Here is an 18,596-nt window from a genome sequence, read left to right as displayed (position 1 = left end):
AATTTCGCCTGATAGTAGGTTACCATCAATTTTAGCAGGTTATCTGCTTACGTGGCAGCTGAGTTGGCATTTTTAATAAATTTTAATTAATTTTTAATAAATTTTAATAATAAATTTTTATTAAAAAAATTTTTAAAAAATAAAAACGAATTTATTTTATTTTTTATTTAATTTTTTCCAATTTTTTTATAAAATTTATTATTAAAATTAATTATTAAAAATTATTTAAAAATTATTAAAAATGCCAACTAAGCTGCCACATAAGCAGATAACCTGCTAAAATTGATGGTAACATGCTATCCGGTAAAATTGCATACGTTTGGAGAGTTCAGTGGCCTAATTGCACATTTTTTGAGTGTTCAATGGCCTAATTGCACTTTTTTTTCGTTCAATGACCTAATTGCATTTTCAGGTTACGTTCAGTGGCCAATTTGAACCTTATTCCTTATTATTTTAAATATATAAGTTTTGGTTGAAATTTTAGCCCTTTAGTCAATCGTAAAAGCCCAATTCTAAAAGTAGGAAGGCTAGTACAATGGGAATGTGATAATCTCATCTATTTCCTTTTGTTCAAATAATTAAAAAGATATAGATAGGGACTTAATAGTTAAGAATAGTTGATAAGTGAAATGTTAATTTAGTTGTAAGGTTGGAGGATTGATTTTTGTAGGTGTGTGTCATGTTAAAGATCAGAGCTTTGAGTCGGATATTCTTCCTAATAAAGAAATAAAAAAAGAAAACCCGAATAGTTTAACAATTGCGAGGTTATTGAATGCTATATTTAAAAAAAAATAAATAAAAAAATAAATAAATAATAATAATAATAATAATAATAATAAAAGAGTGCATACATACACTGCACCAAATCTGCACAAGAAGTTACAATTAATAAAAGATTGTGCACCTATATAATAACTCACAGTGTAATAGATTTGATTGAGAAAGTGTTGACAAGAATCGAACTCGTCCTCTTCTAATATTTCCTTTTTGACCAAATAATTGAAAAGGGGAAGGATATGGTGGTATTTGAAAACCTAATGTACACAACTAACAAGAATTGTGGACTGAGAAAAGGAATCCTCTTTATTAGTCTTTTCTTAATATGGTCCTCCAATATAATCACCGTTTTTTTTTTTTTTTTTTGATGAACACTCCACACCCTCTTCAATGCTTATCACATGCATGCATGATTGATGCTATTATTATCTCTATATGGTCAAATCTTAGTAGATGATGACGTGGGTTGCCACTTGGCATTATATTGCCACCACAACTTGATGCAAGATGGATATCTATGTACTTTGTGTACACCTGAAAATACTATAAATTTCAGATTTTGATTTATTTTATTTTTAGTTTTCGATATAAAAACAAATATTCTATTTTTTGTCCACAATGTTCTTAAATGCAAGAGGGCAGGGGTGCAGCTCTGATTCTCCTTCTCATCTACTTCTTCATAGTCATCATGTCTGAAGAGCTTCATTTGCAGGTTAATGTTACAAGACAATGAGAACGTGAACAAATTATTAAAGGTTTAATTTATATGTATATTCAACTAAGAACGCACAAGTACAAACATAATACATGCATGTAGACCATGTACCACAACAACTCTAACAGCCCGTGCAAGTGGAACATAAACTCTAGTGTTATTTCTTGTAGTCTTCATCCTGTTCATAATATAAGAAATTGGTCGGACCATGACAACAAGAGAAAGTGACAAATTTATGCATGTTGTGGTTACATTGAGGGCAGGACACAGTGTCTGGAATTTTATCCAAATTAGATGGGTAATTGAGAGCACAACAAGAGTGTTGATTGGAAGAAGAAGAAGAAGAAGTATTAAGCATCTCATAGTAATCCTTGAATGCTTGTTCAAAATCATTGGCATGTGCATTGTTCTTCCATTTCTCATACTCATTCAACACTCCTAACATTTTGTCTCCCATATCACATCCAATTATTCTTTTCCCTTTGCCCAACAAAGCCCATGATCCAATTGCTGTACATTCATCTTCATAAGATAATAATTTCACGAGTCCTTGCAAAATTTCATCACTCCTTTCATCAAGTCCAACCTTACTCAAATATTGAATCCTAGATGAGGCCACACTATGAAGTCGTGCCCAAAAGATCTTAAACTCATAATGTTTAAATGCGTAATCACATACTCTACTCACCTCTTCAATCATTTTTCTTCTTCTTCCAACATATGCAATTTTCATATACATTTGAGATTTGGAACGAACTTTTTGTACAAATTCTAAAACCCGTGTAATATTATTGCCTCCACATAAGAAAATGTAGTTTTCATCATCATTAATCTGTTCAAAAGAAAAATACATAGAACAATATAAAAATGTTTATTTCATATACATTTAAAATCGCTAGGCATGTAGTTAATTGCCCCTAATTAAGGAAAATACTATATACTTCCAATTTTTACTCCACATACAAATTTAGACATTTATATTGGAATCCACATGAAAGAAATAATTAATCAGAACCTACTACATTAAGAAGTAAAATTGAGAGAATAAAATTTGAGAATACATGTAGTACAATTCCACTAATTAATTAGAATCGAAAATGAGGATTCATTACTTACCCACTCGTTTAACCGCTCATTGAATATAGTGCGGTAAATCAATCCTACTAGAAGCTTAAGATTCCAAGATTCTTTAAGCCAAAGATCTTGTTCCCTCTCACGCGTGTAATTGTATGAACGAAACTGATGAAAGTGATGAATATATAAAATATTATTGTATTTGTATAAAATAGTTGAGTTCTAAAATTATAAACCTTTCAGTGAATATAATAAGTGAGTAAGAGTTTAATTATATGAGAGACTTACTGAACTTTTCATCTTTGTCTCGATGTCGCTCATCCAATCATTGATCTTTATGCGGACTTCTGTCGCAAAATTATGTATTTGTTCGTTGATGTCATCAATTACACGATCAGCACCAGAAGTCCTTTCTATCAACTCATTTTCTAATGAAGGGATTATATCACCTGATCTCATTGTTCTCCTTTCAGAAAGTTGATATCCCCATGTGAATATCATGTAAAGTGCATTAGAATGAACCAATCTTCCCCGTTTGTCCAGTGAAATGATAATAGGGTCACCCCCAACTTGAAAAGTTGAGAAGCACTTATCTTTAAGAAATCTTACAAATTCTGGTGCAATCCATTTTTGTGGATCCAACACACGATAATAAGAGTATAAATGATCAGGCATTTGTATATGCTCATCCAGATCATTTATAATTGGAACCCAAATCACCTTTACTCCTTTGGTCGCTGCTAGATATGCATAGTAGGGGAAGTGTTTGCCGGATGATATTAGCAATAGCACTCCCTCCCCTTCAAACTCATCTAATCCCATTGAACGCTGTAAATATATAAAAGATATTTGGAGGTCATAAAATTAGATGTAGTATTCCACATATATGATAAGATAAGTAAGAACAAATACTTATACGTACCCACACATACCGCCAACTTCTCAAAATTGACTTCTCTTTATAATTTTTGACATTGAATATCAATTTAAGAACTTCTAAGATATTTGAAGAATTATCAAACGCATGTAACAACGCATGATAATTTTCTTCTGCCCTTTTTGCCTCTGCATACACAAAACTATAATTAATCTCATTGCTAAATTATGATTTTTGGTAAAATCTATTTAATCAAAGTTGTCTAATTTTGGATTTAATTAATCATTTTAATTAGAAAAATTAAGGATTATTTGTTTGCATAACAAAGTTTAACTTTCACAGTCATTTTTAATAACTTCATGTGCACTAGAAATTATATGATATTCATAATTATACATGAATTATAATCATAAACATTTCGTAACTAAATATTAAAATAAAATATTAAGCCAACCTAGTAGTGGAAGGCTTGAAGCCAGAATCTCTTTGATTTTGGTGGATACATTGGACAGTTCTCTCATGATCTGATTTTGTGGCCTGAAGAACAAGAGCATGGCTAATAATTAAGTAAAAAAGAAACATCAATAAATCAATCTTCACTATACTTATTTACGAATATTTAATTAAACCCAATTTACACGTGTTGTTGTGCAATGTAAAGTAATGCTTTGAAATATTAATTTTCAACTTTATATTGTATTAATGATTTATAGATATTTATATGAGATATTACAACTAATTATTTATAATGATTATTGAAAAATTTGATTAAGGCAGAATATATGTAATTTAATTTATACAAAGTTAAATCAAGTGGTCTTACTCGAGGCCCAAGATAAGGAGGTGAGCGTAGGCAACAACACTTCTTGCGATCCAATAGTTCGCCAGAAACATTGATGATGAATGTCGAAGCTCAACCATAAGCTCGGTGAGATTAAACATGGATCTTATTGAGTCATTAAAAAAAAATTCATTGTCAAGGGATAGCATTGAGTTTAGACTATTTCTTAGAGTAGCCATGTTGTTGTAGGATAATCCTTTCCGATGACATGATTGTGAGGCAACTTTAGATTTTCCACGGATGATCGCAAAACATGCGAGTAGCATTACTCCCTTAGCATGCCACATATACTTTGACAACAAACTTAGTAGATAAATGGCAGTTGAGTGACTATCATCATAGCTTACGCAAGTGAAGGATATCTAAAAATAAGAATAAAATTAAAAAGAAAAAAAGTCATCATTTAATTTGTACTCATATAAAATTGTGTGATGAATGGAGGATTTATATATATACCATACCACAAAAGAAAGTTGTAAAACAATAAATGAGATCTCTTTCTGGATGTGTTCTTGTAACTGTAACCTGTCTTGCATTCCTTCTTGAAGCACCTAAACTCATACTCCATTAACACAAAGCTAGTGTGATGAAAACAAGAATGGAACTATTTCTAAGCAGGAATAGTATAAACATTTAAGAAATCTCTCTTTCGTCTATGATTATTCAATGAAAATTTACTTGGTGACATTAATAATATATAACAGTATGGATTTGTATTATATATATATATATATATATATATATATATATATATATATATATATATGCTCAGCATTTAGGTGATTGTATGATAAAAATTCATTCACTATAGGTGCATATATATACAATGGTAACTAAATCTATATATTTGTCAAGAAAATAATTTTAAAGATAGTTTAATGCAAGAATATTGACAAACCGCATTGAAATTGAAAATGTCCTCCACAAACTTGAGAAGACAACTTGCATCAACATCTATGTCACCATTTGGATTATGTGTATCCTTAACTTGTTCTATGATGATATTTTCTTCAACATTATGAGCCATTTGTAGTTGTGAAATTGTTGTTCTTGATGGAAAGAGAGGCTGGATTGTCATAAGAAGAGGAGAATTGGCTTAATGAAAAGAGAAAAATTAAGGTTTAGTTAGATTGGTTCTAGTCATTATAACGTAGCTCTTATATAATATAGAGATTAAAAATCTTGTGGAAGAATTAATTAAGTATGCTTCACTGTAAGGAAAAGAACCAAAGAGCTTGTCTTCTTGCTTACAAAACACAAAAGTAAAATAGAATAACTAAACTCTTCATGATCATCATATATATAATACAAATTTTATTTTGTCTGGTGTACGTACCAATTTAATAGCTAAGCTTTTTGGAGGCTTGAACAACAAACAAAATTAAAAGAAGAAAAGAACAATGGTAAAAGAATTAAAGATGGAGGTACATATAGCTTTTATATATCTAAAGGAAAACTCAGTGATGAAGTAAAGCATTGTAATATTGATATTGATTTGTGGCTCAATCATTCAAACACTTTACATGAATTTTTCTACTTTCCCTCAACTCCACTCTTCTACATATCGTGTTCTTGATTTCTTGATAACTAATACAATACTATACTACATAACCAAAAGATCGAATACCTGAGTCTAGTGAAGATTTCATATTATACTCAAAAGAAGAGCAAATGATATGATGTTCATGTGCAAAATGATTATTTTGTCTGATCTGTTAAGAGTCCACATCTAAAAATAAAGGATGGCTCCCCTGTAAAATAAATTAGAGAATTGACAATAAATAGAATTCAACAACATACATGAATACTAATAGCGTGATCAAAATTAATATTTTAATTCGTTTCAAGAAAATACTACTTATACATTTATGAAAAAAAATATAGAAGTTAAAAGAGGAAACGTGCATGCAAATTAAAGTTAGTTGTTGAATCATATTGTATTCTATAAATAAAGTAAAACAAGACAAATTGCATGAACAAAAGGTATCAACCATTTGCTGACTTCCACAGCAAACGAATAATAATGGAAAATTTTAAACAAGAAAAAAATAAAACCTTTTTGAAAAGATAATTGAATTGGAAGATTACAATTAATTAAATTAATATTCAAAATAAAAATAAAAATAAAAATAAAACTTCTATCCTACTCGTGTATAATATGCTATCATATAGCACCTCTCTACTTTGAAGTTTCTTTGATTTCTTGCATCATAAAAGACAGCAAGAAAAGAGGGACAAATTGATAAGTTTTGCCCATTTCAAATATTATTTTAAATAAGTTTTGGTTGAAATCTTGGCCCTTAAGCCAATCGTAAAAACCCAATTCTAAAAGTACCACTATAAACAGTGTAAAGGAAGGCTAGTCCAATGGGAATGTGATACTCTCATCAATTTTCTTTTGATCAAATAATTAAAAAGATATAGATAGGGACTTAGATAAGCGAAATGTTAATTTAGCTGTAACATTGGAGGGTTGATTTTTGTAGGTGTGTCATGTTAAAGAGTCTTGAATCGGATATTTTTCCTAATAAAAAAAAAAAACCTGATTAGTTTCACAGTTGTGGGATTATTGGATGCTATGTTTAAAATAAAAAAAAAAAAAAACAAAACAAAAGAGTGCATACGTACACCAAATCTGCACAAGAAGTTACAATTAGTGAAGGACTGTGCATGCTTCTATATCTATATATATAATAACCCGCAATACAACAAATTTGATGGAGAAAGTGTTGGTAAAATCGAACTCACCAAAGTGTTGGTAAAATCGAACTCACCATCTTCTGATATAAGAATCATGCTTTATCTACTTGGCCACCCTTTTTGAATAATCCAAGGTTTAATCCAAGGGAAATGTGGTTTCATCAATTTCCTTTTGACCAAATAATTGAAAAGGGGAAGGATATGGTGGTATATGAAAAAATGTACACAACTAACAAGAATTGTGGAATGAGAAAAGGAACCCTCTTTAGTCTTTTTTTAATATATATATGGTCTTCCAATATAATCACTGGTTTTTTTTTTTTTTTTTTTTTTTTTTTTTTTTTTTTTTGGGTGAACACTCCACACTCTCTTCAATGCTTATCCCATGCATGATTGGTGCTATTATTATCTCTGTATGGTCAAATCTTAGTAGATGATGACGTGGGTTGCCACTTGGCATTATATTGCCACCACATGAAATCAAATGCAAGGTGGATATCTATTCCCTTTGTGTATAGGAAACATTATATGTTAGGAATAAGTGTATTTAGATTTTGATGATACCAAACTAACTAGGAATGTAGCCCCTCTCACTTTTACTCTCGTTATTTTGCATCTTTCGTGTTAGACGAAAATAGTCACAACTCACCATGTGATTCGTGCTTAATTAGTAGCACATTTACACGAATTAGAGTTGTATGTAGTAAATTAGGTCAACTTGAAGAAGAGAAGTTCAAGAGAAGGCCGAGAGAACAACTAAGACCAAAAGATGGAAGGGTCTAACTCTCGTGTAAACAACAAATGATAAGGAAATCATTTGACTTGAAGAGAAAAACGAAAGATAAGGACAATCTTTCGATAAGTGATCTTGAGACTAAAAGTCTAAGTCAAACTTGAATAGACAACTTCCACATTAAACATAGAAGAATATTTGTATATGTCTCACAGCTGGGCAATCATCCTAGACAAAAGGAGTCTTAGGAATGAAATTTTTAAATACCAAGAGCATTAAATGATTTGTACCTTTGTCAGTGCAAAAAGGACAAAAAGACAAGCCACTTTTTGTGCCAAAGGCTACACAGTATAGCCGCATTAAATGCTCTAAGCCCAGTGGATATTACACACTGGTTAATAGGTTTGAAATTTTCATCTCCCTCCAACGGATGGATTTTCCTCACCTCTAAATACCCCTCTTCACCATTGAAGAAGAGCTGATTTTTCACTCAATCTCTATCTACAAAAGCTTTGTTAACAAGTATCATCCAAAAGCTTTCAAAACCAGTGTGTTGTTGTGAAGTTTTTCAAAGAAATCATCTAGACTTCAAGCTTTCACAACACAAGGAAATCTTACAACTTTTATTTGAAGATTCAAGCTTCATCAAGTCAAGATTTCATAAGTTGGAGAACATAATCAATTCTTTCCAATTCTCAACTCTGAAGAAGACGTTGATAGAGGCGGAGTAAACTCTAGGAGTTGAAAAACCTACACAAGTAACTGTCCGGCTTAGTGATCAAGGAAGCTAGCTTGTTTAGTTTGTACTAGGAGTGATAGTGCAAACCCTTTCACAAGTTGTGAAAGAAGAGTGGAGTAGGTGATGTTATCACATCTTTGCTTGTTTTTATAGTTATTTTGAATCATCTCCGTATTTAAGTTCTTTAATTTTGATTATTTAATACACATTTTCCTTGCTATTATCATTTAATTATGGTTCACACTGGTTTTGAATGTTTTACGGTGTTTGTTAGTGTTTTTGAACCATTTTAGGTCAAAGATATGAGCAAGGGAAGTTCAAGGATGAGTTTTGAGCAATTTTGGACAAGTTCGGGGCCCAGAGGACTCGACGCGTTGAGCCAAAGGCTTGACGCGTCGAAAATTTCCAGTAGCATCAGAAGTCGAGACCAGCAGGTCTCGACGCGTGGAGAATTGGCTCGACGCGTCGGGCGCAGCAGGTCTCGACGCGTGGAGAATTGGCTCGACGCGTCGGGCGCAGCACGAAGTCGCGAGATATTTGAGTCCAATTTGAGTCCAATTTTGTACCAGATTCCTATTTCGTCTCAACTTTATACCTACTATAAAATCCCTCCTTCCTCAACCCTAAAAAACAGACCGGGGAGAGATTTTTAGAGTTCTTTGTAGACAAGAGAGAGAGAGATCAAGAGGCTCAAGTCGTCTTTGGAAGCAAGGAGGAAGCCAGGGAGATTTGGGAGAATCGCTTGGTTAATTCTTGTACTCTTCTGATGATTTGTAATCATTTATTCATATTTGCTATGTATAATTTAGCCATGCTCGGCTAAATTCCTTAGGGATTTTTGGGTGAATTTGTTTATGAACCTATGTGCCTAGTTCGTTAATTTCTTAATATATTTATGTTTGGTTTTATGATTTGTGTTGCAATCTTGTTTTAATCTGTTGTTGTTGGTGGTTAAAGGCCTAAATTACTAGCTTCACAGTCATGTTTGTGTCACCAATGGGAGTTGGGGCATAAATTAGGGCACACACGATTGCACCTAATGGTTGGTCCTTGGGAAAGGGGAACTTATTAGGGGAAGTTTATTCTAGATTATTGCTCATCGGGAGATGGTAGTAATTAGGAATAATTGAATGCTGATCTTTGATCTTATTGGGTGTTTAAGCCATGGGAGTGGAAATTCACTAGGAATAGAGATTACGGGAGTAATTCGATTCCACTTTGCATTCCCATACAAATCTTAATTCCAAACCAAATATTACAAACGTTAATTGGCACTAGGTGATTAAACATTGTGATCCCAAGAATCCTATCTTGCTCTATTGTCTACAAAACCTTGTTACTTATTTTATTCTGCTTATTATTTTATGCAATCAATCAACCTTCAAGTTTTGTTCGGATTAGTTTCATATGAGTAACCTAGTAGCTAGTGATTAGTACACCACCTCTCTGTGGTTCGACAACCCGAATACTCCGGGTATTATTTGTTTGCCCCAAATTACAGCAATCAGTAGGCTTCGTTAATAGCCGAACCACTATAAAAATATCTCTCTCACTTTCTCTTTACTTTCGTCTATCTATCTATCTGGCATATATTGCATTCATACAAATCAAACCCTAAGTTTTTCAATTCCATAACAAAAATCGTGCAAGGAACATATTAAAACAAATTCATATTTTTGCGTTGTGCATAATTTCTCGAGAGTTGTTTTTAAAAATTCGAGTAGAGTCTATTCACCCCCCTCCCCCCCCCCCCCCCCCCCTCCCCTCTAGACTCTCTTTCGACCCTATCCAGACCAACATTATAAATTTCAGATTTTGATTTTTTTTTTTAGAACAAAAACGAGAATGCATTAAGTAGAGTCAAAGCTCAAAGCAGGAACAATAGAGGGAAAAGGGACAGAAGAACCGTCCATACGGTCAGATATGGAAAAGGCTTTCCGAACTAACACATGGACAACCCTATTCGCGGACTGTTTAACAAACAAAAAGCATAAATTTGAAAAGTAAATGTTCTATTTTTTGTCCACAATGTTCTTAAACGCAAGAGGGCACGCATGGGTGCAACTCTGATTCTCCTCATCTGCTTCTTCATAGTCATGTCTGCAGAGCTTCATTTGTAGGCTAATGTTACAGGACAATGAGAACGTGAACAAATTAATAAATTAAAGGTTTAATTTGTATGTAAATTCAACTAAGAACATACAAGTACAAACATAATACATGCATGTGTAACACAAACTCTAGTATTGTTATTCCATGAAGTCATCATCATGGTCATAATATAAATCCTTGGTCGGACAATGACAACAGGAGAAAGTGACAAATTTATGCATGTTCCGGTTACATTGAAGGCAAGACCCAACCTCTGAAATTTTATCCAAATTAGATGAGTAATTGAGAGCACAACAAGGTTGTTGATGAGAAGAAGAAGAACTATTAATCATCTCATAGCTATCCTTGAATGCTTGTTCAAAATCTTTGGCATTCTCCCATTTCTCACACTCATTCAACACTCCTAACATTTTGTCTCCCATATCACATGCAATTATTTTTTTCCCTTTGCTCAACAAAGCCCATGATCCAACTGTTGTGAATTCATCTTCATAAAATAATAATTTTATGAGCCCTTGTAGAATTTCATCACTTCTTTCATCAATTCCAACATTACTCAAATATTGGATCCTAGATAAGACCATGCTATAAATTCGTGCCCAAAAGTACTTGAACTCACAAAAGTTCTTAAATGCATAAACCCATGCCCTATTCACATCTTCAATCATTTTTCTTCTTCTTCTTCCAACATATGTAATTTTCATATCCATTTGGAATTTGGAGCGAACTTCTTGCACCTTAAGTATGAATTCTTGAACTCGTTTAATATTATTGCCTCCGCATAAAAAAATATAATTTTCATCATCATCATCATCATCATCATCATCATCATCATCATCATCATCACCACCACCACCACCACCACCACCATCACCATCAATCTGTTCAAAAGAATATAATACATAGAACAATATAATGATCTATTAATGTTAATTGAATCGTTCATTTAAAATAAAAAATAAAGTAAAATAAATATTGAATAGGGAGTAGTAATTTTGTTTTAAGCATGAGGGGACATACAAGCTAAGATAATTGAATATAATTGTAGGTAGGCAGGCATGCAGTTAAGCTTAGCTTAGGTTGTACTTAATTGGCACTAATTAATTAGAATTGAAAATGAGGACTCATTACTTACCCACCAGTTTAGCGTGTCTTGGAATTTCCATTTGCGAGTCGTTCCTACTACAAGCTTAAGATTCCAAGATTCTTTAAGCCAAAGTTCTTGTTCTCTCTCACGCGTGTAATTGTATGAACGAAACTGTATTGATGAATATATAAAATATTATTTATAAAATGTTGAATTCTAAAATTATAAACTTTCTAGTGAAATTTTATTCTAAATAAATAAAAATAGATATGTACATATAATAAGCCAGTAAAAATTTAATTATAAGATAGACATACCGAATTTTTCATCTTTTTCTCGATGTCCTTCATCCAATCATTGATCTTTTTGCGGACATTTCTCGCAAAATTATATATTTGTTCGTCAATGTCATCTATCACATGCTCAGCACCAGAAGTCTTTTCCCTCAACTCATTTTCTAATGAAGGGATTATATCATCTGATCTCATTGTTCTCCTTTCAGAAAGTTGATATCCCCATGTGAATATCATGTGAAGTGCATTAGAATGAACCAATCTTCCCCGTTTGTCCAGTGAAATGACAATAGGGTCTTCCCCAACTTGAAAAGTTGAGAAGCACTTGTTTTTAAGAAATCTTACAAATTCTGGTGCAATCCATTTTTGTGAATCCAATACTCGATATAAGTTATTGTGGTACAAATCATCACTCATTTGTATATGCTCATCCAGATCATTTATAATTGGAACCCAAATCTTCTTTACTCCTCCCGTGCTCGCCGCATGATATGCATAATAGGGGAAGTGTTTGCCGGATGATATTAGCAATAGCACTCCCTCCCCTTCAAACTCATCTAATCCCATTGAACGCTGTAAATATTAAAGATATTTGGAGGTCATCAAATCAAGTGTAGTATTTCACATATATGAAAAAATAAGTAAGAACAAATTCTTATACATACATGTTCTCGCCAACTTTTTAGCTTTAAAATTGGCTTCTCTTTATTATTTTTGACATTGAATATCAATTTTAAAACGTCCAAGATATTTGAAGAATTATCAAACGCATGTAACAACGCTTGATATTTATCTTCTGCCCTTTTTGCCTCTGCATACACAAAGCAATAATTAATCTCATTGCGAAATTATGATTATTTTTGATAAAATATATTTAATCAAAGTTGTAATTTTTTATTTAATTAATCATTTTAATTAGAAAAATTAAGGATTATTTGATTGCATAAAAAAGTTTTAAGTTTTACAGTCAATTTATAATAACTTCATATGCACCAGAAATTATATATGATATTCATAATTATACATGAATTATAATCATAAACATTTCGTAACTAAATATTAAAATAAAATATTAAGCCAACCTAGTAGTGGGAGGCTGGAAGCCAGAATCTCTTTGATTTTTGTGGATGCATTGGACAGTTCAGTCATGATCTGATTTTGTGTCCTGAAGGATAAGGGCATATATGGCTAATTAATTAATTAAAAACAAACATCAACGTATCAATCTTCACTATACTTATTTACGAATACTTAATTAAACCCAATTTACACGTGTTGTTGTGCAATGTAAAGGTACCCGGGTTGGACTTCTATTTGGAAGGTTGTAAGTTCGAGCCTCAGTAGACTGAGAAATTAAAGTATATGAACAGATACTACATTATAATAGAGCCAGTAGCATTCAAAAAAACTTTATATTGTATAAATAATAATTTATAGGTATTGTGAAAGATAGAAAAATTAGATTAAGGCAAAGATAGATTATATTGTATAAATAATAATTTATAGGTATTGTCAAAGATAGAAAAATTAGATTAAGGCAAAGATAGAATATATGTAATTTATGCAAATGTTAAATTAAACGGACTTACTCGATGTTCAAAATAAGGAGGTGAGCATAGGCAACAATACTTTTTGCAATCCAGTAATTTGCCAAAGACATTGATGATGAATATCGAAGCTCAATCATAATCTTGGTAAGATCAAACATGGATTTTATTGAGTCATTCAAAAAAATTTCATTCTCAGTGGATAGCATTGAGTTTACACTTTTACGTAGAGTAGTCATGTTGTAGGGCAATCCTTTCTGATGGCATGATTGTGAGACAACTTTCAATTTTCCTCGAATGATCGCAAAACATGCGAGTAACATTACTCCCTTAACATGCCACATATACTTTGACAACAAACTTAGTAGATAAATGGCAGTTGAGTGACTATCCTCATAGCTTACACAAGTGAAGGTTATCTAAAAATGAGAATGAAATTTAAAAGAAAAAAGTCATCATTTGTACTCATATAAAATTGTGTGATGAATGGAGGATTTATATATACCATACCACGAAAGAGAGTTGTAAAACAACAAGTGAAATTTCCTTCTGGATGTGTTCTTGTAACTGTAATCTGTCTTGCATTGCTTCTCGAGGAACCTAAACTCATACTCCATTAACACAAAGCTAGTGTGATGAAAACAAATTTGGAACTATTTCTGAGCAAGAATAGTAAGAACATTTATGAAATCTCTCATTGGTCTATGATTATTCAATGAAAATTTACTTTGTGACATTAATAATAACAGTATGAATTGAATTTGTATTATATATGCTCTGCATTTAGGTGATTGTATGATAAAAATTCATTCACTATAGGTGCATATATATACAATAGTAACTAAATCTATATATTTGTCAAGAAAATAATTTGTCCATTATTTTTTATGCTTCCAAAACACAAAATAAAATGTTTGAGCACTTTCTGGCAAGGCCTATTTAGTAAAATATCCCATAGAATACCTGATCTGAGGAAAGAATTGAAATATAATTTACCAACAAAGTTGGACAGTAGAAAAAGGAAGTAGTATGTAGTTTACCGTCTCAGATTTTCCATGTTCATCACTTCCTTCTTCCTCAGGATCATCTTCATCATTCTCTGAATCCTCATTAGAAGACTCATCTTCTTTTTCAGAATTATCTTCATCACTCTCTGAATCCTCTTCAGAAGACTCATCTTCTTTTTCAGAATTATCTTCATCACTCTCTGAATCCTCTTCAGAAGACTCATCTTCTTTTTCAGAATTATCTTCATCACTCTCCGAATCCTCTTCAGAAGACTCATCTTCTTTTTCAGAATTATCTTCATCACTCTTTGAATCCTAAACTCATACTCCATTAACACAAAGCATGCAAGTGTACTGATGAAATCAAGAATGAAACTATTTCTAAGAAAAATTGTAAGACCATTTACGAAATCTGATCTCTCTTTCAACTATGATTATTTAACATAAAATTACTTGGTGACATTGATAATAATAGTATGCATTTATATTATGTATATATACACATTGTATTTAGGTGATTGTATTATAAAAATTTATTCACTATAGGTGCATATATATACAATGCTAATAAAATATGTATATTTGTGAAGAACAAAATTTAAAAGTAGTTTAATGCAAGTATATTGACAAACCGTATTGATATTGAAAATGTCTTCCACAAACTTGAGAAGACAATTTGCATCGACATCTATGCCACCATTCGGATTATGTGTATCCTTAACTTGTTCTATGATGATCTTCTCTTCAACATCATTTATTTGTAATTGTGAAATCGTTGTTCTTGATTGAGAGAGGGGTTGAGTTGCCATGTCTTGTAGGTAAGATAAGAAGAGAAGAATTGGCTCTTTGAAAAGAGAATAATTAAAATTTACTTGGATTGGTTTGGTTCTGATCATGACAATGTAGCTCTTATATAATATGGAGAATAAAATCTTGTGGAAGAATTAATTGAATTTGCTTCACTGTAAGGAAAAGAACCAAATTAAAGAAGAATAAAATCATTTATTTCATTTTTGGATTATTATATGAGAAGCTTGTCTTCTTGCTTACAAAAACACAAAAGTAAATTAGAATAACTAACTAAGGAAGTATGAATAGTATTATTTTTTTGTTTTGAAAAATTTCCCATCCAGTCTCTTTCGTTACTTTACTTTTATTACTTATTCTTGAGAAACAATAAACAAACTTCTCATGATCATCATATATATAATACAAATTTTATTTTGTTTGGTCCACATACCAATTTATTAGCAAAGCTTTTTGGAGGCGTGAACAACAAACAAAATTAAAAGAAGAAAAGAGCAATGGTAAAATAATTAAAGATTGAGGTACATATAGCGGGCTTTATCCATTTATAAAGGAGAACTCAGTGATGAAGTAAAGCACTGTAATATTGATTTTGTATTGTGACTCAAATTAAACATACGAACATTTTACAAAAATTTTTATACTTTCTCTCAACTCCAATCTTCTATATATATATGGTGTTCTTGATTCTTGATAACTAATACACTAAGTACATACTACGAATAAAAATTAAAGTGCAACACATACTAGTTAAGCTAGCTAGCTAGTTGAACTTCATACATAGATTGTGAAAGGAAAAAGAATATGGAATGACTGATATCTTCAATTCTCCGTCTGGTATCAACACGATCGGAGGAACCACTTTATAGATTAACATCATGTTTAGTTTGTAAAATGACAATTTTTACAAGGTTTGACCCAAAATTCTTCAATAGTTCACACAGATGGGGCCATACACCCTGTACTTTCAATAGTACATAAAATAATATACTTTCAGTATTCAAATAATGTATTTTCAATCTATGAATACAATATACATTTTATATATATTAAAAGTACATTAACATTTTAATTCGCTTCAAAAGACAATACTATTACATTTATGAAAATCAAATATAATAAAAGTTTAAAAGAGGAAACGTGCATGGAAATTAAAGTTGTTGAATCATATTGTATTCTATAAATAAAGTAAAACAAGACAAACTGCATGAACTAAAGGTACCAACTATTTGCTGACTTCCACAGCAAACGAATAATGGAAAATTTTAAACAAGAAAAAAGGAAAACCTTTTTGAAAACATAATTGAATTGGAAGATTACAATTAATTAAATTAATATTAAAAAATAAAAATAAAAATTATCCTACTAGTGTATAATATGCCTCTATAATATCATATAGCACCTCTCTACTTTGAAGTTTCTTTCATTTAATTCTTGCATCATAAAGGAAAACAAGAAAAGAGGGACAAATTGATAAGTTTTGTCTATTTTAAATATTATTTTAAATAAGTTTTGGTTGAAATTTTGGCCCTTTAGACAATTGTAAAAGCCCAATTCTAAATGTACCAATATAAAGGAAGGATAGTCCAATAGGAATGTGATAATCTCATCAATTTCCTCTGGATCAAATAATTAAAAAGATATAGATAGGGACTTAGCAGTTAAGAATAATTGATAAGAAAAATGTTAATTTAGTTGCAAGGTTAGAGGATTGATTATTGTAGGGGTGTGTCATGTTAAAGAGTTTTGAGTCGAATATTTTCCCTAATAAAAAATAAAAATCCAATTTATTAGTTTCGCAGTGGGGGGGTGGGGGGGGGGGGGGGTATTGAATGCTATATTAAAAAAAGAGTTCATACATGCACCAAATCTGCACATGAAGACCATGCACCACAACAATTCTAACAGCCAGTGTAAGTGGAACATAAACTCTAGTATTATTTCTTGTAGTCTTCATTCTGTAGATAATAAAAATAATTGGTCGGCCCATGACAGCAAGAGAAAGTGACAAATTTATGCATGTTGTGGTTACATTGAGGGCAGGGCACAGCCTCTGGAATTTTATCCAAATTAGATGGGTGATTGAGAGCACAACAAGAGTGTTGATTGGAAGAAGAAGAAGAAGTATTAAGCATCTCATAGCAATCCTTGAATGCTTGTTCAAAATCATCGGCATGTGCATTGTTCTCCCATTTCTCATACTCATTCAAGACTTGTAACATTTTGTCTCCCATATCACATCCAATTATTCTTTTCCCTTTGCCCAACAAGGCCCATGATCCAATTGTTGTACATTCATCTCCATAAGATAATAATTTTCTAAGTCTTTGCAAAATTTCGTCACTTCTTTCATCAATTCCAGCCTTACTCAAATATTAGATCCTAGATGTGGTCACACTATGAAGTCGTGTCCAAAACCACTTAATATCATAAGGTTCAAATTCATAATCACATGCTCTACTCACCTCTTTAACCATTTTTCTTCCTCTTCTTCCAACGTATGCAATTTTCATATTTATTTGGAATTTGGAACGAACTTCTTGTACCTTAAGTACAAATTCTAGAACTCGTTTAATGTTATTGCCTCCGCACAAGAAAATGTACTTTTCATCATCATCATCAATCTGTTTAAAAGAAAAATACATATATAATGTTTTATTAATGCTTAATTGAATCGCTTATTTAAAATTAAGAAAAAATAAAATATTGAATACTGAGTAGGTAGTAATTTTGTTTTAAGCATGAGGGGACGTACAGGCTAAGATAATTGAATTGAAGTGTATAGTTTAGCTTAGCTTAGCTTGTAGTTAATTGCCACTAATTAATTAGAATTGAAAATGAGGACTTATTACTTACCCACGAGTTTAGCCTCTTTTGGAAATCCCATTTGCGAGTCGTTCCTACTACAAGCTTAAGATTCCAAGATTCTTTAAGCCAAAGCTCTTGTTCCCTCTCACGCGTGTAGTTGAATGAACGAAACTGATGAATATATAAAATATTATTGTATTTGTATAAAATGGTTAAATTCTAAAATTATAAATTTTTTATTGATTTTTTTTTATAAATAAATAAAGATAGACATATACATATAATAATTAAGAGTTTAATTATAAGATAGACATACCGAACTTTTCATCTTGATCTCGATGTTGTCAATCCAATCTTTGATCATTTTGCGGACCTCTCTCGCAAAATTATGAATTTGGTTGTCAATGTCACCAATCACACGGTCAGCACCAGAAGTCCTTTCCCTCAACTCATTTTCTAATGAAAGGATTGTACCACCT

The 18,596-nt window shown here is 31.6% G+C and overlaps 1 protein-coding gene across 2 annotated transcripts; it reads right to left on the bottom strand.

Moving 5' to 3' along the window:
• Nucleotides 1-1,419: 1,419 nt before the first annotated feature.
• LOC109175720 (protein SIEVE ELEMENT OCCLUSION B-like) lies at nucleotides 1,420-15,379 on the bottom strand. Of its 2 annotated transcripts, XM_019325057.1 has the most exons (9): nucleotides 15,135-15,379; nucleotides 14,536-14,655; nucleotides 14,006-14,095; nucleotides 13,538-13,914; nucleotides 13,031-13,113; nucleotides 12,614-12,759; nucleotides 11,973-12,521; nucleotides 11,704-11,826; nucleotides 1,420-2,324 (listed from the first exon to the last, which is right to left on the bottom strand). In XM_019325057.1, exons 1-9 carry the CDS (start codon nucleotides 15,309-15,311, stop codon nucleotides 1,650-1,652), a joined length of 2,340 nt encoding a protein of 779 aa, XP_019180602.1. In that variant the 5' UTR covers nucleotides 15,312-15,379; the 3' UTR covers nucleotides 1,420-1,649. The 2 variants fall into 2 exon arrangements, with proteins under 2 accessions (XP_019180602.1, XP_019180603.1); XM_019325058.1 differs by lacking the exons at nucleotides 11,704-11,826; nucleotides 11,973-12,521; nucleotides 12,614-12,759; ... (3 more) ...; nucleotides 14,536-14,655; nucleotides 15,135-15,379 and adding exons at nucleotides 2,609-2,731; nucleotides 2,855-3,394; nucleotides 3,489-3,631; ... (2 more) ...; nucleotides 4,746-4,835; nucleotides 5,183-5,389.
• Between the last annotated feature and the right edge of the window lie 3,217 nt (nucleotides 15,380-18,596).

The sequence above is a fragment of the Ipomoea nil genome, unplaced genomic scaffold (genome assembly GCF_001879475.1).
Source record: "Ipomoea nil cultivar Tokyo-kokei standard unplaced genomic scaffold, Asagao_1.1 scaffold0688, whole genome shotgun sequence".
Classification (NCBI taxonomy): Eukaryota; Viridiplantae; Streptophyta; class Magnoliopsida; order Solanales; family Convolvulaceae; genus Ipomoea; species Ipomoea nil.
This window is presented reverse-complemented; position numbering and strand designations above follow the sequence as displayed.

Excerpts from the sequence above, each read along its gene's own strand:
- LOC109175720 (XM_019325057.1), bottom strand. The coding sequence starts at position 15,311 with ATGGCAACTCAACCCCTCTCTCAATCAAGAACAACGATTTCACAATTA. Across the intron at positions 13,915-14,005 it reads TTTTACAACTCTCTTTCGTG|ATAACCTTCACTTGTGTAAG; the intron begins GTATGGTATATA and ends TCTCATTTTTAG. Across the intron at positions 11,827-11,972 it reads AGAAAAAGATGAAAAATTCG|TTTCGTTCATACAATTACAC; the intron begins GTATGTCTATCT and ends TCATCAATACAG.